The sequence below is a fragment of the Triturus cristatus genome, chromosome 5_2, assembly GCF_964204655.1.
Source record: "Triturus cristatus chromosome 5_2, aTriCri1.1, whole genome shotgun sequence".
Classification (NCBI taxonomy): domain Eukaryota; kingdom Metazoa; phylum Chordata; class Amphibia; order Caudata; family Salamandridae; genus Triturus; species Triturus cristatus.
Genome location: NC_140588.1, coordinates 506,590,506 through 506,618,335, shown reverse-complemented (window position 1 = coordinate 506,618,335; position 27,830 = coordinate 506,590,506). Strand labels below are relative to the sequence as shown.

Here is a 27,830-nt window from a genome sequence, read left to right as displayed (position 1 = left end):
GTTTTGTGCAGGAAGGTACAATCCTCTTACAGGAAGGGTGCTTTACAACATAAGTTTGTGTCTTTGGCGAATTGTAATAATGTCTCAATGCTATGTAAACTTCCTATGACTTGTACCAGGTTTTCTTTGACACACTGAAGCAATATTTAACATATTGCTGACAATGGCTTATTGAACCTATGGGAAATCTTAAATAAAAACATTTTGACAAAAAAAAATCTTATTGGCTATATTGCTCTTTCTGCGTGTGCTGCAGAATGAGAAAGTAATGAGGAGAAATAGGGATATTTCTCCTTGTCATGCCTCCTCTGGGAAGGCGTAGCATTTTTGCACATTGCCAGGTCTACCAGTAATGGTAAATCTGGGAATGCATCAAAATCCATAGGAGTTGTGTGGGAACACCCATGCAACATCCATGGAACGCCTCGCTGGGCCACAGTAACTCAACAGAGCAATTTGCGCTGTGTTGCGTTACTCCTGATATATCAGGCTACTCAGAGCCACGCAAAGTGGCCTTGCGTTGCTTGATAAATCACATTTTAGGGTTTGTGTCATGCATGCACCACATTGCGTGGGACAAACACGACGCAAACCCTTAATAAATATGCCCCATAGTATCCAGTGGAAATACTGTTATTGAATGTAAGTAACTTTTTCTTCATGGTTATGCAGTAATTTGCAACATTTTCTGTGCCATATAAAACCCATCAAATGTATAACTATTTGAGTATAATTTCATTTAAACATTCTTAGAGATAGAAAACACATTTTAAGCTTAACAGCTGAAGGTGCCATCTGCCATTAGGCAGATCACCATCTGCCTAATATAATGCATATTAAGCATTCTCACTACTTAACACCTCTACTCCGCTCTTATTATGCAGTGTACTGCATTTCAAACTTCCCAGCTTTGCTACAGAGGAATAGCACATTTAAAAGCAACATGGTCATAGTCTGTACTAGTCCGAGCTATGTAGATCAAACATTTTTCTGACAAGAACGCCAACCGATGTTTTCAAACTTGCACGTTGGCAATTAACAAAAAAATGAACTTGTGGAAAGACATTCAGCAGGTAGCTGAAATCGTGCAGCCAGGAAGCACAGGGGTGTAAGAAGCTGTAGGCATCGGAACACACCGGTCCATACAATGATTGACCCACGGGTGGAGCTTTGCAAATCTCTGCATGGCCCTAGTGCTCACTGAGGGACGATCATGCAATCTGCACAGCTATTGTTTGTGCATGCATGAAATCGTTATGTCATTTAAAAAAAATTTTAATGTGTTTTCCCGGTGTTCTTGTTAAGCACTTAGGCTGCATCCACATTACTGCTGCCAAACCTCACAGATTTATGGGACCCTAACACTTTATCTAAAAAATCTGCTCACCATTTACCTTCTGATTGCTGTATTCTGCCCTTACAGAAGTGAGACTTACTCTCCACTTCTCTGTAGAAGAGTTACATAGCTGAAAGTGGTGAATTGGACGCACTTTAGCATTTTTGTCTACCTGAAACAAACACGGCATTTTCATGGCAGGGATTTGGAAGAGTCCATCGGCCCCCTGGTTTACTGACTCTTTGAGACGCCTTAGGCAGGGCTGTAGGAAACAGGAGAGGCTGTGGAGGGCGAGTTGGGACTCTAAAGAAAGGGAGAAACATAAACTTTCTCTTAAAAGGTACAAGGCGGAGGTAATCAAACAAAAGCAGGATTACTTCGCCAAGTTAACTACTACTCTTTCGTCCCCCAGAAAACTTTTCCGAATTGTTGACTCTCTGTGTATCTTGCAAACTCCCAATCCCACTGTCAGTTCTCAAGATCTCTGCGATAGGATTGCTCAGTTCTTTCACTCCAAAATAGCTGATATTTATTCTGCCCTGGAATCGCAAAGGGCTTCTCTGCCCCCCCCTTCCACTCTTGTCACACCTGGCGCTGGAACTGAAAATCGGACCGCTAAGGCGAGTCTGTCTAGCTTTCCTCCGCTTGCCCTAGCCCAACTGGATATGTTGCTGAGCAAAACCAGGTCAGGCTCGCCTTTGGACCCATGCCCTCTCAAAGTCTTTAAGGATTGCAGGGAAGCCTTATTGCCCCCCCTTCTGGACATTATGAATAGGGCAATATATGAGGGTGTGTATCCGGCCGTGTGGAAGAGGGCGGTGGTTAAGCCTCTCTTAAAAAAGCCTACCCTAGATCCTGAAATCCTAAAGAACTTCCGAACCATCTCATTGCTTCCGGCACCTGCCACCTGCTTGAGACCCATCTAAAAGAACATCTGATGGCTTTTTTGGATGCTTATGGGCTACTTGATCAGGCCCAGCATGGTTTTCGGAGGTCTCATTGTACGGAGTCTGCCCTTACAGTTGTGCTAAATAACATCCGCAAGGAGGTGGATCAGGGCCATACTACTCTTTTGGTCCTATTAGACTTGACAGCAGCCTTCGATACCCTATCCCCAGTGACTCAGACATCTCGTCTGAGGGAGATGGGGGTGGAAGGATCGGCCCTGAGTCTTCTGGCCTCTTTTCTGGATCAAAGAGAACAGAGGGTTAAACTAGGCAAATTCCTATCTCCGTCCCTGCCTGTCCAATGTGGGGTCCCACAGGGTTCGGCTCTTAGTCCGACCCTTTTTAACATCTATGTGGCCCCACTTGCCAAGCTAATAAGATCTTATGGGATGGAGGTGGTCTCCTATGCGGACGATACCCAGATCATGGTGTCCCTCTCACACCCTGGCAACTCCTCTGCTTTCAGCTTCAGAAACTGCATGGAGGCAGTTTCTAAATGGATGATTCTCAATTCTTTGAAGCTGAATAGTGAAAAAACGGAGGTTCTTGTCTTTGGTGGTAAGAGTGACCTATGGTTGGCTGAGTGGTGGCCCCCCTCCTTGGGACTGTGTCCGACACCCACCGACTCAGCTCGCAATTTGGGAGTCCTGATTGATCCCTCTCTTTCCATGAACCAACAGATAAATAGAACGGTGTCTACTTGTTGGGGCATTATCAAAATCTTAAGAAAAATAAAACATTATCTTGCTCCCCCTGCGCGTAAACAAATTGTGGTTGCCCTTGTGATTTCACGACTTGACTATTGTAATGCCCTTTACTCTGGTTTAGACAAGGGTTTGGTGCAGCGACTACAAATTGTTCAGAACGCGGCTGCCAAATTTGTGACGGACGCCCCGAGGCTTTCCTCGGCTACTGTTGTCAGGAAGAGCCTGCATTGGCTTCCTATCTCTGCCAGGATCACTTTTAAGATCCGCAGCCTTACGTATGGGGCGATATCAGGCCAGGGAGCCGGAGGGGTCAAGGATCTCTTAGTACCCTATGTCCCCTCTAGAAATCTCCGTTCCTTAGAAAAGAACTTGCTTTCTGTGCCTCGTTTCAGGAGAGCTAGGTGGGGAGGAAGGTCCTTCTCTTATTTAGCTCCCAAGCTTTGGAATGCTCTCCCCATGGAAATTAGAGCTCAACCTTCGGTCCCCCTGTTCAGGAAAGCATTAAAGACTTGGCTCTTTGTTTTTTTTTTTTTGTTTTTTTTTGCGAAAACCTTTATTGCACATAAAAACTCAATACAAACATGGGCCTACAACCACCAGGGCCGGCCGCTAATATAGACATGTTCAACAACATCAAGGCAGTAATAGGCCCCCTGGGGCTCAGCCGAATTAACAAATTACTGTGTGCACCTCAGAGGTTATCAGGATACATAAATTTTAAAAATACAAACAAAAAAAGAAAAATAAAATAACCCCAAAAAGCAAGGTGGAAACCATCGAAAAAGGGGCGTCTAACCACAGCCGGGGGACCACACAATACCTACTCCACCCTCGGGTGGTAAACGAGGATGATCAAGGGGGAGGTGGGGGCGACGGGAGAGCCACAACCATCAACAGGTAAAATGTAATAGTCCGGGAACCTCAGGATCAGGGGGACAAGGCAGCATCAGATGTGTCCACGAGGGGGGTGTGCAGATGTTCCCTCGGTACGCGTTCCACCGACCCCAGATTCTACCCCACGCCCCCGGCTTACCCCGAGCCATATACACAGTCTTCTCTCTGCACATGCACCAATCCATGTTCTCCTTCCATACTGACACGGTGGGAGGCCGCCGGGAACCCCAAAGCTGTGCGATGTCCCTCTTAGCAACCATGTTCCCAAGGGCCGCCCACCGAGTCTGAGCCGCATTATAGTCATTAGGCTCCCACACGTTCAGCAAACATTGGCGAACCTCAGGCAACAGAGCGACCCCAGTGACACATTCCATGACAGCATGCACCCGGCGCCAATACTCCGCCACCTCACAGCACTCCCAGAGAACATGGAGAAAAGTGGCGCTGAGCCCACAGCCGCGCCTACAGAGCCCGTCTTCAGAAAAACCCATCAAAACTAAATGAGGGCCCGTCACGTAGACACGACTTGGCTCTTTGTTAAGGCATATCCGTGAGCTGGCTTCTGTGTTTAGATCATATTGTTAGGCGCCTTGATGCCTTTGGGCTTAGTTTGCGCGATATAAATCGTTCTTCATTCATTCATTCATGAAATACCTGTGTTGTCTATGTAGGTGACAGCATGTACGAACTTGACCGTTTTATGTTTATATCAGATACAGCCATCAGCACTGCTGAGGTCCTGCTTTCACTTATGAGAAACTTAGATTTCATATTGAAAACATCCATACGTCCTCTGGGGAAACAGCCAGTCCTGGTGAATCTAGTTAAAGATCAAGTGCCAACAGCCTAAGGGGAGCCGACAGTATTGAATGTCTACATGCTAAGGCTGCATAGTTTTTAATCCACCCCATGCTTCCTTGAGCCACCACCAGATACTTCCTGTCCCTGTATCTCATTCATGTGGGTTTCTGCTTTCTCCCTACCTCTCGGTTTTTCTGTTTTTTTCTTTTCCTTCTTCTTTCCCCCATGTGTCCTTTTCTGTTTCTAGCTTTGGGTCAAAGTCTGATGAGCTAAAATAAATGCCAGTCCTCAAAAAAGGAGTGCTGGAGGGGACCACCTTAACCACCTGTTGGAAGTATGCACTGGAAATAGAGACTGTTGCAGCTTGTCAGAGGTTCCAAACAGCAAACATGGACATCACCTAAGGCGTCACATCCTGCAGTGTGCCCGCTGCTCAATACTTGTAGAGATATTTCCGGTAGGGTAGTGAGAGAAATCAGGGAACGACCCAGGAGTCCACGTGGCCTACTGTGCAGAACTGGCACATGATGCAATCTTGCTTGATCAATTGAGACAAGTTGTTTGTTTTAACAACCAGTAAGCAGTGTCAAAATCACGGCTATTGTGCATTGAATGCCGCAGACTGACACTCCCCTGTGAATTCTAGACAATTCGGAAATTTACTTTAAACATAGATGTAAGCTTATAGAAATTAATGTAGGCACTATAAAAGGGAAAAACAATTTTATTTACAACTATATAAATATAAATAATTTAAATAAACAAATCATTATTATTCATAGTTGTCATTAAAGTGAGATATTGTCAAATAATATTTCAACCTGCTTTGCTGTTCGTCAGAGAAAGTAGAGATGCAGAAATGAAGTAAGTTCTATAGGTTTGTGCTGAAGAGGATGGTTAGTCAAAATGGACCAATCAATGCTTGTCTGACTTAAGGATATATTCAGCTATGGCTCCATGTATAATCTAACAGAGTATACGAGCAAAGACAGAGCTGGAAATCTCAAGTGCATCTCATACTGTCTGCTCATTTCTGATTTTGATTGTTTCCTCTTCTAGCTCATAAGCTATGTAAACCATCTATTTGAACAATTAGTTTAAGTAACACCTAAAATAAAACCTCAAGGTCTTTTTTTTTACTCTTTAAGTTAATTCTTTAGAGCTTGGACTTAGCAATGACTACCATTAGGACAGTTATATTTTCGTTTCATACGTACAATTTGATTGCCTTTATTTTGTACTATATTTAACATTCACTAAAGCACTATTGAAATACGATTTCATTGTTTTGCTTGTTTTATTTTTGTAAACGTTTCTCAATTCATCAAACCACCTTTATTTCTAATTGATATAAAATCATGAGTGTGGGAAGGGGCACATAGCCAGTTGTGTCTGGAACCCTCACACATTGTAAACAGGTCCCAGATTGAGTTCATAATTGGAGTCTGGTGGTGTTGAACGTGGTGCAGATCACAGTTTACAACAAAATGTGTGTTCCTCTTTGTGGACAAGGGCTGCTTGCATCCATTTTAAAGTTATGGGATTTGTAAGAAAGTGGGTTATTGGTTGGAAGGAGTTGGAGCCACACTGAAGCTACAACCACAATCCTTGTCAGGTTGAACCACATAAGTCATTAAACTAACCTTCGCGTAACCCTCTGTCAGCATGGCACAAAGCAGTCAGGCTTAACTTAGAGGGAATGTGTACATTATTTATGCAGCACACCTACAGTATTACAGTGAGAGGCAGGCCTGAGACATGTTTTTAAAGGCTACTTTAGTGGGTGGAATAATTTGTAGTACAAGCCCTCTAGCAGCATTTAAGTTACAGGCCCGCGGCACCGGAAGTACTATTTACTAGGGACTTACAAGTAAATTAAATTTACCAATGTGGTGGAGCCCAATTTTACCATGTTTGAAGGAGAGAACACAAGCACTTTAGAACTGGCTGAACGCGGTAATGTGCACAGAGCCCTAATTCCTACAAAAACGAGTTCAACAAAACAGGAGGTGTGTAGGCAAAATGTTTGGGGAAATGCCATGCCAATGATTTCATGTCAAACAGGAGTGTTGTGTAATCAACATAATTATCACCACATTAATTTATACACTATCCACATCTCTAACCTCTTCTTAGTCATTCTTCATGAAGAGTTTTATTTTTTTAGAAATCAAAATAAAAGAATTACAAAATAAATATTAGTAAACCGTTCAACTATTATTATTTAAAACTCAGAAATGTACTAGATAAATGTGTAGTCCTGTGATTTCAGTGGATTTTAACAATTTGTGGGAATTCATAAAAAAACACATCAGTACTTGTGGACTCAGATATTTGCATGAGCATTCCTGCTTCCCAAAGACAATTGAATCCATAAACATGGTGGGGATACCTCTTCCTCCTAAAACTAGGAATATGGAGGGCTTCCCCCTTTCCATTCCCAAAACAAAGTTAGTAAATATTTATTTTTTACTAAAATTATGTATGTTTCTACGTAAGATTGACTATAATAAACTTTTTTGAATTCCAGTAAATTTATAAGCCTGCAGGTGTTTTATGTATTGTGCATGGCCACCGACCTTCCCTTCTTCTTGTTTTCTCCTTATATGCCACTTAGTGTGCACCAACTGTGGCTCCAGGCGTGCCTCTTGCTGCCTGGATACCAGGCACCATTCTACATACCCCAGCTTCAAACGTCCGACTCAGGAAATCCGGAGTACATGTGTAATACCACAAGATTGTACCTTTGAGAAGTACCATCTTAAAGCATAAATCTCCAGAAGTCATGATTCTGTGAATCATTATTTGGTGAATTACACCCTTCGATGTTTTTGTGCAAATATGATGAAAGTGAGTGCACAAGAAAGGTTTGAAAAAAAGATGAAGACTGGTCGATACAAGTTACTCCCTATATTGATAAGTATAAATATAACGACTTGTTTATCCTGCTTGTGTTTTTTTCGTTTGTCGTATTCTTGAGTACGCTTGATTAAAAAATAAAGTATAAACCTTTTCTACACAACTCTCAGTCAGATTCACAAAACGTTTACATTTCAAATTTTCATCACAACTCACACATAATACAGTCAAAGTAAACAGAACACACATAGGTGTCGATTCCGATCCGGGTCGGAAAGCACTCCGACCGAGCCGGATCCGTAGTGTTTTCCGACCGAGCCGGAGTCCTGCAGTCCAACCGAGCGAGTACGATGCGGCCGTATGATGCCAGACTCGGTTCGGTCGGACTCCCATAGAAGTCAATGGGAGCCGGTCGTACAACGCGTACATGGGCTCCAATTGACGTCTCGCGCAAGTGCGCCTCCTACAGTGGGTACGCGTCGGTGCCATCTGCACCGTACATGCCTGTGTTGGGGGCACCTCGGGTCTCCCCATGTTTGCGAGTCGTAGGGCTGCGGGTGACAGGGGGTCTGCCGCAGACCCCCAAAGTCAACCATCCGGACGTTTTGTGAGCCGGACACTCCGGCTCGCACAGGCTGTCCGACGCGTGCATCGTACTGGCTCGGTCGTAAATCGCATCCATTGCACGCCACGGTTAGCTTCCGACCGAGACGTACGGAGCGGTTCGGACCCGGAAACGACTTGGTCGGTGAATTTCAAGTAGCTCGCATCGTACTTGCCCGCTCGTACAGCTGTACGAATCGGGCGGAAAACACACGTACGGCTCGTAGTTTTCCAGCCGGATCGTGTTCGGTGCCCTTCCGACCTGGATCGGAATCGGCCCCAAAATGTGTACCATGTCAGTCCCACTCTGTCGAGCAAAATACATCTTCCCTACAGTGGTCTAGGAAGAGTGCTGTGGGCACTAATGCAAGCAAGGGTTCCCTCAATCCACTGGGCCCCCGGGGCCACTGCCCCTGCTGCACCATCAAAAGCTACTCTGCCTTCCAACCCCCATACCTCCCTCTTACCTGCCAGAGTGCTTCAATGGGCTGTAGCTCATCCTGTCCAGATTTTCCCTCAGTATTCTAGGGTTGTAGTCCTGAAACTTATAGCGGACACAGTGAACTACAAATACCAAAAGGGAAGGGAAAAATCCTGCCTGACGAGCTGCTCCTACATGGATTTTGGAAACTCAGGAGATCTGGCATGTCTGACTCACAGATAGCAGCTGGTTCAGACAGAAGTCGGATGCACAGGAAGTAACGCACCGGGGAGCGGTGCTGTTGGAGCCGCCATGATCAGTGAGCCGCTGTGGGGACCGTGAAGTCACAGCGAAGGGCGGCAGCAGCCTAGGGATTGGGGGGGCAGCATGTCCCTGCCTGCAAGCATGTGTGCCACAGCCGGACCCTCTGCAGGACTGCACCACACGGATAGAGTGAACAGTGGTGCGGAGAACAGAGCAGAGTGCGTGCAGCCACAGCAGGAGCACAGAAGGACTAGGAGGCCATCCTCAATATCCTTGGCAGTGACTGTGAGAAGGGGTGGGGCCAGCAGAGAGTTGAGGGTGGGCACTTTAAAAAACCTTCAATAGCCCAACAGACACTCAGCCCCCCCCCGGTCAGCTTCAGCCCAATCCAACAACTCCAGTACCTCTGAGTCCTCCCCCACAGCCAACACTACTATTCAAAACCTTTTTAAACAACCTTATTGGCAGCAGGGGCAGGAGAATGGCTGTTTGTTGGTCCTTGGAGGGCAAAGGAAAGGAACTGGACAAAAGGGGATGCACAGCTGGTGAGGTTGCAGCAGGCTAGCTGCCGCTGCACAGGCAGAGTCCTGGGTAGAGCCCCGCTCCACGGAGGCAGCCTAGCCAGGTAAGGAGTGCGGCTTGTAGAGCTGGGAGTGCTGCTAGCTTCAACCACCTTGATCCCACAAATTACACACCCTCGCAGCATGGTATCCCAGCAGCAAAAGTCACGCCTCAAGCCACAGTTGGTGCACACTAAGCGGCATATAAGGAGAAAACAGGAAGAAGGGAAGAAAAAAGGGTACTGCCATCTCACGTTTTGCTATAGCTGCGGGGCTTAGCAGGGAAGCCAGCATCAGGAAGCACTGCGTGCTCGCGTTCCTCTTCATAAACTGTAGGTTGAAGTCAAAAGAGGCATGCAGTCACAGCCACCCAAAAAACAAACTCGATAACTAAAGGAAGCAGGGCAAGAATAAATGCGCCTGCACTCTCTTTCAATGCACAGTAAAGTCGAGATCGCTGTTTATGGTTTTGGCAGCTAAATTACCAGTAAGAAGTATGAGATCAGGGAAACTCTGCCTGCCAATCAAATGGGAGCCAAGGAAATGAGCCCCGCCAAAAGACACCACCCCTACTAGTAAAAAAACTAACACGCAAAAAGAAAGGTTTGTGTCTGCCCCAACACCGGAACCAACACTCTTCAGCTTCAGGGGAAAAAATGTAAAACATATTCTTCTAAAAAAAAAAACAAATTTCATGACGGATGAAATACCTGGTCTACTTTTTCCCATTATTCTAAATAAACTGGACAAGGACAATCCCCAGGCTGTAGGTTCACCTAAAGAAAAAGTGCAAACAATCCACCCTTATGTAAGCACACCACACTCATTGATACCCAGGCCAGAGGTAATCCCAGGGAAGTCTATCTTTCAGAAGACCAACTCCCACGACAAAATAATGTAGGTAACTGCACAGGAGCATACAAGTGGGTGGCTACAGAGAGTAAATAAGCTAGCGGCAAATATAACAAATATAGGCTATGATGGAGCCTTGGAAAATGTCACCAATTCCAACAGCAGCCCATACGAAACTCATAAGGAAGGTTCCTGGTCTTGTTCTTTCTCGTTATCTAATGATGCAGATCTATTACAAGCCCGGGTATACAAAACAATTTGTCCAGAAGACAACCAGTTCACAAGCCCAAAACAAGGCCCATTTGCATCTTTCATCATCAGTGAGCCACTCAGGGAAGAACGGAGAATCATTTCTACATCCCCAAAATTAACCTCAATGGTAAACGATCAGTGGGAAAATTTAAAGGAAGAAAAAGGTCAATCCCTAACTAGACGTATATTGTCCTCATTTCCAATCACAATATCATATGCAAGCACAATCGAAATATCGCCAGCGACAGTCCTGCTATTCTATACCTCAGTTCAGTGGGGGGAAACCTTGCTAGCTGCATTACAACAATCCATTGATGTCCTGAATTTTCAATTGGACAAGCTCGATGTGCAGATTGACTTAACGAATTTGATGGAGGCAAACATAGTGGGGATCAACTCGAAGTTCTAATCACTAACTGCACAAATCACAAAAGCACATACCAGTCTCCCTTTGGCAAATTGCTCCCTGAATACCTACGTAGGTGACAAATAATTGACAAATTGGCCTCCCTTCCAGATATACTCACAGGAATATTGCATGCAGCAAGAACCACTCCTAAAAGGAACTCAATCACCTCAAAGCATATGAACAGTTCGACTCCTGAACCAGCAGGGAGTTGTTAAAGCCCATATGAGAGGGATAGTGAAAGTGAGCCAAACATAGTTGAAATAGAAGGGGTCAAACTCAGACGTAAATTTCAGGAAGCTCCTACGTCACCGCCCACATCCAGCCCATTACATTCTTCAGCAAATTAACAAAAAGGCAATAAAAACATGCAAGGACGGCCAGGCTCAAGTATTCTAAAAAGATGGAACCTGGTACCGAACAAATCTGTCCAAACTTTGCCCAACAACATAAACCAAGAATAGATAACACATGCAATTTATCAGCAGGTGGTGAGACCATCTCAGGGTCAATGGCCTCAGTGCATTCAGTTAGATTAAACAAATCACCACAAAAAAAGGTGCACATTAAACCAAATAGACTAGAGCCCTCCCACGGATTAAGTAATAGTAGTAACACACAGTCGAGATAAACGGGGGCCTCAAAAGCAGAACAAATTATTTCTCAACAAAGTGGAAAAACTACGGAACCGCCAACGCAAAGAGAGGAACAAAAAGATTAGAAAAACAGCTGCAGAAGAGCACATAGTTAATTTAGTTTTAAGCCAATTCCCCACTCTAACACTATCCGCCTCAATTTCTCAAGACAAAGCAAAAGTATCATCATAAACAAGTCAGCAAGGAGATCAAACTAAACAAAACCCTGGCAAATGCAATCCAATATTTGTAACCACAAATGGCCAAGTTCGTTTATGTAAGCCAAGTAATAAAGGAATTTCTAGTGCTGAGCTTTCACCGCAAAGGAGCAGGCCGAATGCAGGGAATTTGTTCCATGATATGGCTACCCAAAAGGTGAACATCTCAAATCAAGAACATGTACCACAACACAAAGTAGGCCTGAACAGACAAGTCCCTGTACTCAACACCAAGCACTTAAAATCCATCAGCCAAGAGGAACCATCAAAAAGTAGAAAGATTGCAGAACAAAATTGATTTTCATGCCCGAATATTCAACTCAAGGGAGACAGAACATTTTTAAATACAGGAATCCTGCTAAGACTGTTTAGGGAGATTCTCAAAGTAAGTGAAATTACAGCAGCTGACCTTCCTGCAGTAGAATTTCAGCAACTGGAAAATTGGCACCAGGTAGAAGCAACACTAACTACTTGGAATTCCAGCAAAACGATTTATCTGATCTACTCATTCAGAAACTCTTTTGAAATCTGGGGAATAACCCTACTACACCAACAGCCTCTTAAATTCCCCTACCCCCTGCTACAGAAAATAGTGTTGCCTAAATCCTCAAATGCTAAAAACAAAGGTTCTATATAATTCTTGCGGGGAGCAAGGAGTTTCTCTCCAGAATCACGGGCAAGTACAACACAAACACTGGCAGGCAAAGCCAGAAACTATTGAAGGCAAATACAGAAGACAAGCAGGATTGGACATGGGTACCAATAGCCCCAGAACCTCGGCGAACCTGACGTAGCTCTGCAGCAAAAGGAAAGTGTCTCACCTGGGGCCCAATTTACATTAACAACTAAAGAACTCCTCAACATTTGTTCACAGAATGTCCACATATTTGGAGAAATGTGCCTAGATAATGAGACCATGGCCTTTTTCAAATCTTTCACTTGATACTACTACAAGAAACTTGAAACTTAACACCAAGACCAATAGTAGGTTTAATGGAGCACCACATACCGGCAGACAAAATCTCCAACTTTGGACATCCAAAGTGGGGTATGTCTGTATATGTCTCCTCAAAGGACATTTGGACCACTGAAGAACTCGGCAAGGGAGAGAGCTGGTTGCAAGTCTTAACACCTGAAAGCAAAAGTAGTACTCTAACAAGACCTGTGCAGTTAATCATCATAAACGTATATATACTTCCAGACAACAAAAAGAAAGAACAAAAGTCGACAATCGTTGTAAACCTGATAAAACTGCTTCAAAACTTGTATCAGCATGGGCAAATGAGCATCTCAGTGGATTTTAACATCAACTTCGTCAAGAGTAAATCTAACGCTAGGAAGAAGCACGGTGTATTAGAAGCTGTCAATCTACAAAAACAGCAGGAAGCACAAGGTTTAACGATCCTGAATGGAAACACAAAGGAGGACAGTGCAACAGCAATTACATATTTAAGTGGAAAGAGCCAATCAACTATAGACTACACTTTTGCTAGTGAAGAGGTACTCCCCATGGTGTACTCCTTTGAAATGTACCCCCTCCCTGAAACTTACCGCCTCGCCCATGATCTGAGAATCAATCTCAAAATGCAACTGACAAACAAAACAAATGATCTAGCAGAAAGACCAGAAAGCTCCAACTTAAAAAAACGAAGATGTCGAGGAGCCAACGCAGATCAAAAAATGGATGTGGTTTATGGTACAACAGAGAATTGCATGAAGACAAAAGGAAAATAGCTAGTGAGCTGAGAAGACTGCCTCCAGCAGCAAGAAAGGGCACAACAATAGACATCCAATATTTCAGTCAGAAGGAAAAAATATAAGAAAGACTGCAGGAAGGCAAAAAAGAGGTACACTGAAGAACCCTGAGAAAAATTACTCTGGTCCAGTAAATTTGCCAAATAGTAAGGAGTTTTGGGGTACAATTAACGGCCTAACAAAAAGCCAGGCCTGGCACCAAAATCCAGGAATAAGGGAAGAAAACTGGAAAGTATATGTGAGCGAAATGTATACCACTCACCAAAAGAGGAAGACAACCCAGGAGGTGAAGGGGCTAAAGGACTTATACCCAGGACACCAGACTTTCGAACAAAATTAAACATACAAACCCAGGATGGTGAGGAAGCAGCAACGGAAATGCCCGATTGAACCATAAAAAGGACCACCAGTATTAACTGATACAAAACTCATAGAAGGGATCATAAAAAAAACAAAAGACTAGCCGTCCTAAATGGTCTCCTTAATGCATGATTTAAGCAAGCTGCAGGTTACTGGACAGGGTATTTAACACCTCATTTTAATCACATTTATCATCAGTACAACATACCGAATTCTCAGAAAGGAAATATTTTCCACACAATGTATAAAGATGGAAGCCATACCTTGCAGGAAAATTACAGGTGTATAGCCTTGATTGATGTGAAAGCAAAATGATATGCCTCCTCCATTTTATCACATCTTCAAGCTTGGGTGGAGGACAAATGTGTGATTCCAAAAACCAAAACAGGATTTAGGGCAGGCACGGGAACAACAACAAACCTAATAGTCTTGGCAATGTTAATGGAAAAAGCAATAAGAAGGAAATCCCCTTTGTTCACCTGCTTCATAGATCTAAAATTGGCATAAAGTAGAGTACCACAAGACAACCTCTGGACAAAATTGAATGCATGGGGTATACCACAAAAATTGCTCAATGCAATAATAGTACTATATAGCAAAACGTGGGCGCAGCTGAAACTTGGTTATGGCAGTAGAGTGACCGCTAAAATTAACATCAATAATGGCCTGAAACAAGGTTGCGTGCTGGCACCGAGCTTATTTAATTTGTACTTGGCTGACATGAACAGCTATTTGACAAGAGTAGTGGGCCATCCACCCATATTGGCAAATGAGTGCATCACCTGTCTGCAATACGCAAATGACATAGTTGTTCTGAGCCAATGCCCGATTGACCTGCAAAGAATGATCAACGTCTTGGCAATCTTTATCGAGTTGCAAGGGTTGGAGCTGAACCTGAGGAAAATCAAAGTGGTACACCTATTGGTTACTCAGTTCAGAACGTATAAATGATTCATATAGGGTGAACAGGTTGAGTCAGCCTGCTCATATAAGTATTTGGAAATAAACATGGGGAGTCAAATGTCGTTTACAAACCAAATTACGATAATGAAAGCAAAAGTTCAATCATTAATATTTGTTTTCAAACTCCTAAAAAAGAAATTGAGTTGCCATTCACATAGTCATCTGCTGACAGTAATGGCAGCACAGCTCCTACCCTCCCTGACATACGGCTCAGAAATATGGCAAGGAAATAGACATCTTGAATGAGCTACAAACTAAGGTGTATAAAACATTTTTCCGTCTCCCTAAAGCCGCCTCCCCAGCTCAAGTGTGCCTGGAATTTGAACTTTAAAGTCAGAAATTCAAAGAACTAACACCTTCATAAAACTGTGTTAGAAACGTTGACCCTCAGAGTACAGATCACTGAAAAATCTATGTTGGGTTGAGATTAAGGCTCAGATGGAGCAAAAGCAATCTAATTCATGGTGAGCCCACTCGGGGAAAGCATTAGTTGAATTGGGAATCCAAGACGCATGGGACAGCAAGAGGGACAGGCTAAGCAAAATCACAGCAAATAAATGTTCACTTTTGGAAGGTAAAATCATCCTGGCTAAACGGCGAAATTCTTGGACTGTGATAAAGTGTCACACCAACTTGAACTTGAGGCCGCAAGGATACATCTCAGCACGTTTCCATTCAGCAATAAAATTGAGTTTTACACTGTATCGTTTAGGATCTTATGATTCAAAAGATCTGCTTCCAACATGGAAGGGCAGGAAGCAAGACACAATCTGACGTTTATGCAGCTACAGAACTGAATCAAAAAGTCATCTTATGTGCACATGCCCAACAGTTATGGACCAAAGAAAGACACTTCTTAAACCAGTCTTCCTGTACCTATAGGCAAGCTGTTATCAGCTGGCTGGGAGGTGCATTCATCCAATTGGTATGTCTAGGGGTAAAATTCTTCTCACTGATAAGTAACCTCCTCCAATAGGAGGACCTACCTCAGTAACTTTCTTTTAAGTACAGGCTAAAAAACGGAGGGACTTAACCCGGAAAATGGATTGTCTTTTATCAATCTTAATGAACTGCAGAGAATTATTATGTAAATTGAAAATGAGTGATTTTACATAGGATAAGAATGCAAATTTTAATATAATGAAATGCAATTTAGTGTAAGGATTAACCAAACATCTTTTGTAAATTTTAGAAAGTGAAATTGTATATAGTAAAAAATTTACATTTTAATATTTATGAAATGCACTTTATGGTTAGTATTAGAAATGGGATTTATGGTTGGCTAAGGCTTGCGCCAAAGCCAGGCAGAAACCACCACTCTAGTCAGGGCAAGTGAGTTAAACGCCAAAGATACCCCCTGCTCACCCCCTTGGTAGCTTGGCACGAGCAGTCAGGTTTATCCCGGAGGCAATGTATAAAGCGTTTGTGCGGCACACCCACACAGCAGCAACATACTAGGCACACCACAAAAGAAACTCACACAAGGTTATATCAAAAATAGCCTTTGTATTGTCATGAACACATTAGAGTAGTAATCACACAATATACACTGTGCCAACTGGCACTGGGCAATATTTACAGGGGATTAGTTACCCATGACAGGGCCAATTGGGCCACTGTCAGAACCATCACAAAGTGAAAAGAGTAGATGTAGAACTTATAATAAAAGTAGATCACTACCTGTAATTACTGGCAAACACTGTACTCAGCATTATCACATTAGGCATAAATCACATTAGGCCCACACCTCATTAGCCTAAACACGTTACGCCACCTCTGTCGGCATAAACACATTAGGCCTCAGGCTTCACCAGCATAAATCACAGTAGGCCTAAACATATTATGCATCATCACTGTAGGTATAAATAGTGCACCACCATCACACTACGAAAGTGCACACAGCACCTTCCCTAGGGCCTTGCGCCATCGTGGTACACACAGGTACCAAACCTGACCCCAGGCCAGCTGACCCTACACTGGGGCTCCAATGCCCTATGTCCAACAGTCAGCGAGTGAGCTGCCAGTGCAGCAAACACAAAGTGCGCAAATGCGCTGGGCACGTGGGGTGCAATTCACCCCTTCCTCACTTACACAGAACTGGCCCCCAATGTTGCAGCTGCCCCCTGTCAAGCAGGGCAGCTGGGTAATGGCACAATCTGTGCGGGCGCTCACTATGCCCTCCGAGCTCCACTGGGACTCCAAGTAAAAGTATGCCAAACGTGGCAGCTGCCCACTGTCAGGTGGGGCAGCAGGAAAATCAGCGTGGGCACTCACGGCCCCCTAGGCACAGTTACAGGAGGGTGGGCACCGGCAACGTTCCCCGACACACCCCCCAACCACCATACAACTGAGCCCTACTCACCAGGATCTTTTGTGGGCTGCTGCAGGCTCCTTCTCCTCTGGGCTCCAGCCGGCTCAACAACACACACTCATTAGAGCCCCGCCTCTACTTGAGCACAGGCACTGAGGATCCTCCCCACTTCGCCCGGTCCCTCTTACCGGCTCTGCAGGCTCTTTTCTCCACACAGTGGGAGACTCTGCTATTCACCCGGTCCGCAGGCAAGGTTCCCTTCGCCTCACTTCACCTGGGCCACGCCTCCTGGGACCCGGGATTTTGTTTTTCAGTTTGTGGAGGCGGGGTAGGCTCCCGTCCTCCTTTCCGCCCGCACTTCCTGACTCCGGCCGGCCCTGGCTCCTGACTTGCGGCACTGCCCACCTCCAGGCTAGGCTTCCCGGCTTCATCGTTGCGTCTGCGGCGCTTCTTCTCACCGGGCCGTTGCAGTCTTGCCTTTTTGGCAATGCGGGGTGGGCTCCCGCTAGGAGCACAATTGCGGGGTGGGCACCCGCTTACAAGATAAGCAGGGATGTGGGATGGGCACCCGCCGAAGCGTTAAATCACACTAAAGCGGGGTAGACTCCCGCTCATCACCTGAATGGGGGGTGGGCTCCCGCTACTTTCGGCACTCAGGAGGGGGAATCCCCACGTCGGGATTCCCTCAAGGTATGCGGCAGCTCCGTGCTGCAGAGCCCACGCGCTCTCCTCGTGGTCAAATCTAAATAAAAGCGCTCCCAGGTGCTAGGTGTCCAAAGAGTCCTTAGAAAGGTAGAATTAAAGCGTCTTTGGTGCTGGGGAGACCCCAGCAAAGCGCAGCCAGGCAGACCAGCATGCAGGGACCCCCAGGAAACAGCAGCTGGGTCCCGCGATGGTTCCTCCTGGCAGAGGGTCCCCTTAAAGTCAGCACAAGCACAACCAGCCTCATGGGGTCATGGCCCCTTCATTTATAGGACATTTTCCTTTGTCTGTAAGCACAAGGCTTGGGGAAACCAGTCCCAACTGGTCCTGGAGCACTCTGTTTACCAGGCTCCTCTTTCCTATTTTTAGGTGGGGGCTCATCATCAGACACACCACAGGGGGGCGGAGCCACCATTTACTAGGGTAGGCACAATCCTATTCAGGGACCAGGGACTTCCCCTCCCACTACTCAGAATGCAGATGTCCCTATTCAGCCTAGTGCTGACTCACCCTGCCCCTTCTGGAGCCACACACACCTTCAGCTCCTGTCACTCACAAGCCAGACATGCAATTCACATTAGGCAGGCAGACACATAGCACACAGAAATGCCAACTTCTAAAAGTGGCATTTCTAACAATCCCATAATAAATCAGCGCACACCATTGCACAGCATTTATTCTCACAATTTCATACATACCAGACTTGACCACACTGCTCCTCTCATAACAGGAATTACCACTGACCCACAGTCATCAGGGAATCCCCCATGCATTCCTATGGGAGGGCAGGTCAATCTCACTAAATGTAACCCAGGGCGCACACACTTTACACTGGACAGCAGTGCTAAAGTGCCTATAGGCCTAAAACCAACAACTCTACACAGGGAAAAGGCTAGGAGAGCGGCAAAAAGTTTAGGGGTGAACCTGCAAAAAGGGCCAAGTCCAACAGTTAGGAATAACAAAATAAGGGTTCTTTTAGACTGACTGACTGTAAGAGTGCTTTGTAGCAGGGCCCAGGGCCTCTTAGATAGTTGTGTACCTAGGCGTATATCAGTACTGCCTTGTAGGAAAGGATTTATTGCACTCTCAAGGGCCAGAACAAAAACACAAAATTGGCAGAGAAGGGACATGGATAATCCGAGCTCGGTGAGCTCACTGCAGTTCCGAATCCGAATTGTTTTAGAGTGTATGTTTTTATGGCTTAAATGACAGTGACAGGTGCCCTGATCTCGCCATTATCATCTACAATGCATATTTTGTCAAATTTACAATAGACAAATGGTGTGTCGACACAGTGAGTAGAGAAAATATTTACCTGCATGATCATAATACATTTTACCATAATGGTAATCCAAGATAAAAAATATGAAACACTTGAAAACAAGCTAAGCCCTTGAAACAATTCAACAAAACATAAAACTTGCAGAAAGTGCTAGCTCATACACAAACATATGTAACTTCAGTTTCGTTTTAACTAAAGATATGTAGAGTTATGCGATCCACAGAGAACTGCTCACGAAAGGAGGAACCATTCAGGAAAAAGAGTGTTTTTCTATTAATATTTCAGGCTCTCACTTGCAAAATGTTGTGGCTCAAAGAATTATCTGGTAGTAACCAAAAATATTTTTTTTCTGCAGATTGTTAGGTTACTAAGCCAAGCATGTTAGACTTAACAAAGATGTGGTCTCCTAAGCAAACCGGTGTAGTGAAGGCAGAATCGGGGTAATTGTATCTATTTATCAATGCTCCCCCATAGCTGATTCAGACAGAAGAGTCCATATGCAGATTTTCCTCCATTTTTTTGACCTGTCTGAATAAGTACCTCCTGTAGTCTGAGTTGACCTGAGTGTTAACATAGGCGTTGATGGGCATCACTGAAGTACTGTAATCAAATTCAATGCCTCTGTTGGGTTACATCTGGAAATGTTGATGGACACCCTCATCTGCAAATTGAAGAACTTGGTAAAAAGATTATATCCTTTCAATGTGGAATGACCTGTTAAGCTGGCCGTGCATAACATCTACTATGGGCCAAGAGGCATAGATACCACGTCTGCTCCAGAACAGCTTATTCCAGCAAAATGAAGGTACCTGAATGGACCAAAGTTGCGGTCATGGCCTCCTTTCTATAGCTTGATCACATGTGAAATTATAAATGCCTTCCTTGTTTCCAATTTTTAGGATCCAGTGGGAGTACAGAATTTGGAGAGCTGACACTCAGTATTTCATCCTGTGTAATTACTGCCCACCAGTGAGCACCCAGGAGTGAATTTTAGAAGCTGGCATGTGTGTTATCACATACTACTTCCTTAAAGGGGTAGAGGGCTAAATATTAGGCAGACATAACCCCATTCTTGTTTCATGGCAGCTGAAGAGCCTTTTCTGTGAACTTAAAATGTGCTTCTGAAAATGCAGTCTCAATCACATATTTTTGATGCATCTTGTCGGGCCGACCCCGGGTATGCAAAACCTTGGTGATTTTCACAGACCCAAGCAAAGGCGCTAGATAATGCTTCTGCTGCCACCCATCGTCGCCGCACTGGAGCGATCCCCCATTCCCCAGCTTCTTTCTATTGTGTGGGCTGGACTGCTTGCCTGCACTGTGCCTTGTTGGGGGCGCGACTTGGGTTAGGCTGGGGCTTACTGCGGGGAGGAATGGCCTTGTACCGTGCTCCTTACACTTGAGTGGCCGCTGTCCTCCACTGCTTGGTCCTGATATTTCCCGGGCAACACTTCACACGCAGGCCCTGGCTCGCTTCCTGTGCCCGGGCCGTCTAGCGAGGACCGATGATCTCCTGCTCCTTAGCTCTGCCGTTATCCCATGGATGCCAGCCGATGCTCCCTTGGATGCCAGACAATATCCAATGGCAACCTTCTCCAATGTCAATTGGTCAAGGTATGCATTTCATGACCTTGCCCCCTTTTTTATCCCACTGCCCTTACTGAGCCCTTTGCTCAGATTGGTGGTTCCAACCCAGCTGGCCTATCACCTGCCCCCTTTTTCACACACTCCAGGCTCTTTTCGCTGGCTTTACTTCCTTGCTCCGGAAGGCCCCACCCTCGGGAGACGTTCTTCGCGGGCACTCCATGGGTCCAGCTCTGCCTTCCAGGCCTGCGCCATTATGTGAACTTAAAATGTGCTTCTGAAAATGTAGTGTCAGGCACATATTTTATTGTGAGTAATATTTTTAGGACAGCAAAAAATGTACAGATGGAAATTTTAAAATCAATCAAAATTAATCATGTTGACCACTGGGAATTCCTTTCAGTAGCATTCTATTATTTGTTTCTCTTCTCAAGAGAATTCTCACATCCCTCGTAGATTAGCAGTCTCACACTTTAGCTGCAGTGTCACATTCCCTATCAAACTTGCAGTCACACACTATCATGACTGTCATGCCCCTTTTACACTAGAAGTCACACACAACTGGAAACAGTCTTACATGCCTCATACCGTAGCTGCAAAACCAGTACCTCAGATTTATCTCTTCATTGTTGGTGGGTTTGTGTGTGTGTTATTTTGGATGGATGAATGTGTGACTGCATGAATGAGTTGCTAAGTTCATGAATAGATGCATGAGGGCTCGGATAAATGATAAGAGCACAAATTATAAGTGCATGAATAGATAGATGACTGACTTAATGGATGCAAGATTCTAGGTTTGCTTTTCCAATTCTTTGTTAGATCTTGCTCCAAAGAGCTTTAGCTGTCTGGCAAGACCTCATGTCAGTTCATCACTCAAAACACACACAGCAATGACATACAGAAAGTGGCTTTGGGTCAGCCCTCTTCCGCTATTTGCGGGTTTTGATAAGCCACTTTTAGGCCAATACTCAATGGGCCATCCAAGATATTTAGGATCAGCCCAAGGCATTTCACAGATGTTTACTTAGTTCCTGTGCCAATTTGGCAAGATGAGAAGGGCACAAAATTGTACCAGGGGACGGGCTCAGCAGTGTCTGCCCTTCACTTTGGCAGCTCAAGCTGGGCATGCCAAGCAGTTATGGCTTAGTTTATTTCCTCTCCGATTGCCCCTCACTTGTTCTGTCCAGTACAGTGGCATTGTTTTTTTTTTTAACTAAACACTTCATTTAGATATTTTATCCTTTTATCCTTAAGAATTATTTCCATTGAAGAAGTAATCTATTTGCGAACAGATTTAGTTTCAACTATATCTTTAAATCTGTTCATGTGTCCTGGCACTTTTCATTTGCGATTGAAATGCACTATCAAATCCAATAGTTAAATTTTCAATTGCTGTTGTGCCAGCCAAAGCTTTTAAAATGGCTTAATTATTTGAAAATTGGGCCACCTTCTGTCTACAGTGATTCTGTTTAAAACACATGCTGGGGCTATTCGCTGGTTTCCCCTTCCTATATTTAACTCTTTATTGTCTGCCGTCCGTTTAAAGCTTGTTCCCCACATTTAGCACTTATAGCGTTTTTTGTCATTGTAGACCCTCACTTTGCTCCCATTGAAACACACTTTGAAACTGTGAGATTAAAGGGCTGCTGCTCATGCAAACATCTAAGTCTAATGAATCCCTGGCAGCAGGGCAGAAGGTGCACAGCATAGCGAACCATGAAGGGTACTTAGGAGCATATTTATAAAAGGGGTAGCATCACTCTTGCACCACGCAAAGTGGTGCAAGTGACACGCTAGCCCAAGATGAGTGGCTTCATAAATCTGGAGTAATGCAATGCATTACAAATCACTGTGTTGCAGGTATTCTGCACATACACAGAACTATGAGCAGGAAACCGGGACCTCAGTGTGTAGTGGTGTACCAAAATACCCACCTCGGTGCCCAGAACCCCAATCTGACTAGCTATAGTGTCTCATTCGTTCTCCGTGCTACAGCGAAGCTACCAGTGATTAGACATCCCAGAGCATGTTATTCCGTCCCTCTCAGGATACGTGGGAACAAGAACACTCTTTCGCTAAAACTCTCATACTTGTCCACAACATGAGTAAATACAGCCAAAGTATAGTTTAAAATGTTTATTTTAACTAACGTGCTCTATAATGCAGTACACAAGCCAATACTAGCAGTGAAATGCATAAGATCAAACAAATCAGCGATGTTACAATTCCATATAGAACAAAAGGGGATATCTTATTATAATGATAGTGGAAACAAGCTATAGCACCTTGCCACCCTCCCCTTACCAGAAGCTAGGTTATTATAATTATAGAAGACCTCCAGGCTTTGTCAGGGGGACCCCATACCTCCGAGTTCAGATGCAGGAATTGACATCTCCAGACAAGCACAGCTCTTCTACCCTGGAAAGCGTTTCTCCAAGTGTCTTAACATGCATGCAAGGCAATATTAAAAGCACTAGATTTTCAGTGTTGCAGCTGTGTTCTATGTTATGGATATGGAGACGAGACTGACGAAAGCAATTCAACAGAGCTCATTGTTTTTCCACCTTGAACACGCTGTGCAGACTAGGAGCACAGAGTACAGCTAGATATGTGAAATGCAGACAGTCCTCATGTGAAAGCGAGCAAGCAAAGTGTTTACGAGAAACGTGCCATGTAGTAACGTGAGCAAAAAGCAGCAAAATGGTGGCCAAGCATGTACTAGCTTATGCTAACGTGGTAATGTCCGTAGGTGAGCCCATATCCTCACTACAACTGCATTGTGTTACTCTGCCTGAAGAAGGCTGTCCATGGGCGCTGCTTGGTTGGTCCCCTGCAACTCCCATGGTTTTTGATGCATTCCCATATTTTCCAAAAGTGGTAGACCTGGGAATGTGTCAAAAATATAGCCTTCTCAGGGGAGGCGTAACGGGGAGAAATTACTTTATTTCTCATTGTTACTTCCTGCACCAAAAAAGCCTGCATGCAACACAAGCCCCCTTGCACCATGCTGCAAGTGTGTTTGCATTGGCGCTATGCAGCCAAAACAGCACAGTCTCAGGTACAAAGGCAGGAATGCAGTGTATTCTTTTAAATATGGTGCATTCCTGCCCTTTACCTGCCACGCAGTGCAGCAAGGTGTCTTGCTGTGTTGTGCTGCGTTTTTTATTGTAGATAACCCCCCCTGGTTTTTCACTGTTACTGTATTGTATTGTAGTGTATTGGAGTGGATTTTAGGTCGAGCCTAGAGCAGCGCATGCGCTGTTGCTCGACTTTTAGTAACTGGCTTTTCAAAGTGCTACCAAAGGCTGGCATTTCCCAGCCACCAGCGTGCGGTTACATGCAGCGTGAATGTGCACAGGAGCCATCTGGCTTTTGTAATGGCTCCTTAAGCCTTACAGCGCCTGAACCATGCTCCTCCACCCACTCTCTCTCTGCTCCCATGTATCTTTAAATGTTTGTCTTATAGATGTATTTGAGTCTGCTTAGCTGGCAGCTGGCATAGCCACCCCTCTCTCTTAACAGCTGCATGTCTTTTTTACCTCATTCTCTAGCTTCTTGCTAGGGTTTCTCTTTAATCTTTGACGTTTAAATAATCTGGCAACTTCCGTTATGTTTGGATCGATATAAAGCCGTATGTGCCTTCTTGTCCATGAGCCCACTGTAGTTCCAGCTGTCATTTCACATCAAGACTCTTCACAGCATTCTGCATCATTAATGGCATAAATATTGCTGGATGCTGTTATTTTAATATTTACACTTGCCGTTCTTGACTTTATTTTACAATGTATACATTTCACAAAACATTTACCTGAATTGAAAAAGATAGCTGAACTCTGGCAGATTGCCCTGAAATGGTGCTGTCAGTAATGCAGACACGTGAGCCTTGTGACGTCATCAGAAGGCCAGATCCGATGCCCAAATTGCAGGGGCGCGCATAGTCTGGGGTCCTCCTCCAGTGGTTTATGTTTCTTCTGAACAGGGTGCAGACCCGTGGCAGAGGGTTTGGGACCCCCATTCCTGTGTGTCCTGTGCACCGGGACAGCCCTCTGAAGCGTGGTTGGACCCGCAAAGACATTCACTGTTGCGTAAACAGCAACCGTTATGCATCATGGATGTTATTAGATATTTAGAAATATTAGAGGAATCATCCAGTTTGAAGGATTCCAGAACACATTTAAATTGAGAAATTACACATTTTTAAACGTCATTTTATGGAGAAAACTTTCATTTTTCTTATGTAAAATGCAGTCAGTTAACATCACTTTGGATCTTCACCAAATATGCGTGTATATTTTTTACCAGCTGATAAGCCTCTGAGGTTAGAAAGGTAAAAGGGCTCATGTTTGCACGAAGAGTTATTAATATTTAATACGAATGCAGTTACTTAAGCCATGCATCACTCTTTTTTTGTGGAAGTAACATCGGATTTCCTGCAAATAATCTTTGTGGCCCCCTGCCATTTCTCATAAGTGAGGTCCTGTGTTAATCTAAAAGATACTGTTTTTGTTTTGATGTTGCATGGTGTTGAAAAACAAACATTCCCCTACCTAATGTCTGTAATAAACTCGAATACATAACCCACGCCAAAAAAAACAAGCATTGGAATAGCCAATAGGTGTCGCCTTTGGGACCTTATAAGTGTTTAGTCATGCAACGCTTCATGTTGTTTCACCAAGCATATTGTGCTGCATAACTAAACACTTATAAGGTCCCAAAGGCGAGACGTATTGGCTATGCCAATGCTTGTTATACAGTGTTCTCTGCCCCTGATGCAGTGCTGAAGCACTTTTCAGACAGGTAGCATACCACTTCACGAAAAGCATACAACATAAGTCAATTATTAATGTATATGAAGGTGCAATATGTCATGCTGTTTATCATACGGTTGTCACTAGAATCAGGTGTTGGCAGAGCATGTTTGCTTTGTGTCAAAAACTGAAAAGCAACAAGTGGGTATGCCTTCTACAAATGTACATCTATAAAGCTGGCTTCCGTAGAAAAAATATGATTTACAAATAGTGAAGTTGCCATGCTCTCAGGGTAGCAGACTCCCAACCACTTGGAGGGTTCATCATGCCTCTGATGTCTTGCATTGAAAGATAATCTGAGTTTACAATTGGTTTGCAGTTGACTGGCATTACAGAATATTTTGTGTATACACATACAGGAATTTGTTAGGGAATTTAGATTTTATGGGACAAGCTACTTCTGCTTTATCCCGGCTCGTTTTGACATCTCATTTCTGCTTGACTTGAAAAAGTCCATAGAACGAAACACATGTCGACACCAGTGTGCTTGTCTCTGTACGAAAAGACTGGAAAATAAAAAGAAGAAAAATCAATCTGGGCTGCCTTTGTACAGCTTCTGAAGTTACAAATTAACATTATTGTATGGACTACCTATGTCTGCCTTGGTACATGTGTATGTAAATATGTTTGCGTGGTGTGTTCTGATATTGCTTGCTAAGCCCCTTAAACCTACTCAGAGATCCAGAGTGCCCCTTGTCATTTGTGACACCAGTCCTGACATTTTAGCCAATAACACTTTACTTGCTTGAAATCTTAAACCCACCCTTCTAACACTAATCATGAGACTACCTGAAAACATGAAGCTACTTGTTCAAGGTCAGGAGTGGCTCGGGAAATCTCTCATGTCTCAAGGCCACTTAGCTGCTATACTCAGTGTCACCCCATATAATGTTTTTTGCCAAATCACACAGAGGTCTTTCCCACTCAGTCCTTCTATATTCCATAGCACAGTGCACCTCTAATTCTGTCAAGATCTAATATTTTCAACCCCACTGACTTCCCCATTCATTCTTCACAAGCTGTACCATTCTGTAGGTGCCTGGAATGGTGAGGCGCAAAACCAGCACGTCTGGCTTGTAATAAAAAATGCAAGCGAGACCTCTTGACATTAAAAAAACATGTTAAAGTTTCACACTGCCTTTGGATTTTAAAAAATATAGATATTTGGAAGAATGTACAATGCATATCAATGTTAAACTGAAATGTGTAGTTCTAATCAAAGGGCTGCGAAGATTTTTGATGATTGCACAAAACTTACACCCAACCAGAATATAAAACAGGGCATGACGTGATTAAAGAGATGTTGAAATGTTCACATGGTTCTACTTTTCTCCTGCTAGAGCACTACAGGCAATGATGGATACTCCTTCAACCTACACACAGGGGGACTCTTCAGAGGAAGTTCATGTTCAACCCACAAGGTATGTAAGTTTAAATTTTTTTAAACATGTTCTGTAGTATTTACTTGTTTTCTATACTGGTTATTCTCTAGTTCGTTTTCGGTGCACTAATGTATATTATGTGAGGTAGAAAGTTTGTCATCTGCCAATCTATAATTGTAAATGATAAGCATATCTGTGGTTATCTGAATGGGTCTGAAGGTTCTTTTAACCAACTTAGATCACTGTGTAATGGAATTGAGGCATGGATGCAAGCAAACGAGTTGCAATGAAAAAGTCCTAAAATCATGATACTAGGTAGCACATAGCAAGCTAAATCCACTCGAAGCAGTACCACCTCTATTAGACCAAGTTGTCGCGCTGGCCAACAACGTGGTTAAAAAATACATTTTGGAAGCCATACTTGAGGATGAAGTACACTTTGTGTTTTTCTCTACCTTCTGTCACTATATACATGCAACTGATGTGTAGTGACCATCTGATAAAATACAACATTCCCAGGCCAACAGATTGCTTGTAGCACCTGGCTAACACTGGGAGCCAACACTCATTGGTGAAACTTATCCTGTGTGAATGTATGATTTGAGCACCCTCCTGAAGTTCAAGGACAACTTAATAAACATCTCTATTTGCAAAACTGTCATACTATTGTTACAGCCACCCTTTCGCAGGCAACTCTGAGTTGAACAGTACCAAGAGACATGCAGTATTATGTAGTGCATTATATGAAGGGATTCAAGTCAATCCAACCTAACGTGTACTCAGTAACTCTCAATGGACAGTCCATTAAGTTAGTCTTACTTTTTTCTGACCAACACTATTGTAGAACCATTCATAACAGCATCTTCATACTGAACATACGAATTAGTTTTATAGTAAAACATTAAGACCCCCAGGCTTTGTCAGGCGA

At 44.0% G+C, this 27,830-nt stretch overlaps 1 protein-coding gene across 3 annotated transcripts in view; it reads left to right on the top strand.

Annotated features, from left to right (window-relative positions):
• The window catches only part of ITPRID1 (ITPR interacting domain containing 1), a 607,194-nt gene that overhangs the window by 415,157 nt on the left and 164,207 nt on the right, over window positions 1-27,830 (top strand). For all 3 annotated transcript variants that reach the window (XM_085607528.1, XM_085607527.1, XM_085607529.1), the window contains one exon: window positions 26,861-26,941. In XM_085607528.1, coding sequence (XP_085463654.1) covers window positions 26,861-26,941 — 81 coding nt within the window. The remainder of the gene's footprint in view (window positions 1-26,860; window positions 26,942-27,830) is intronic.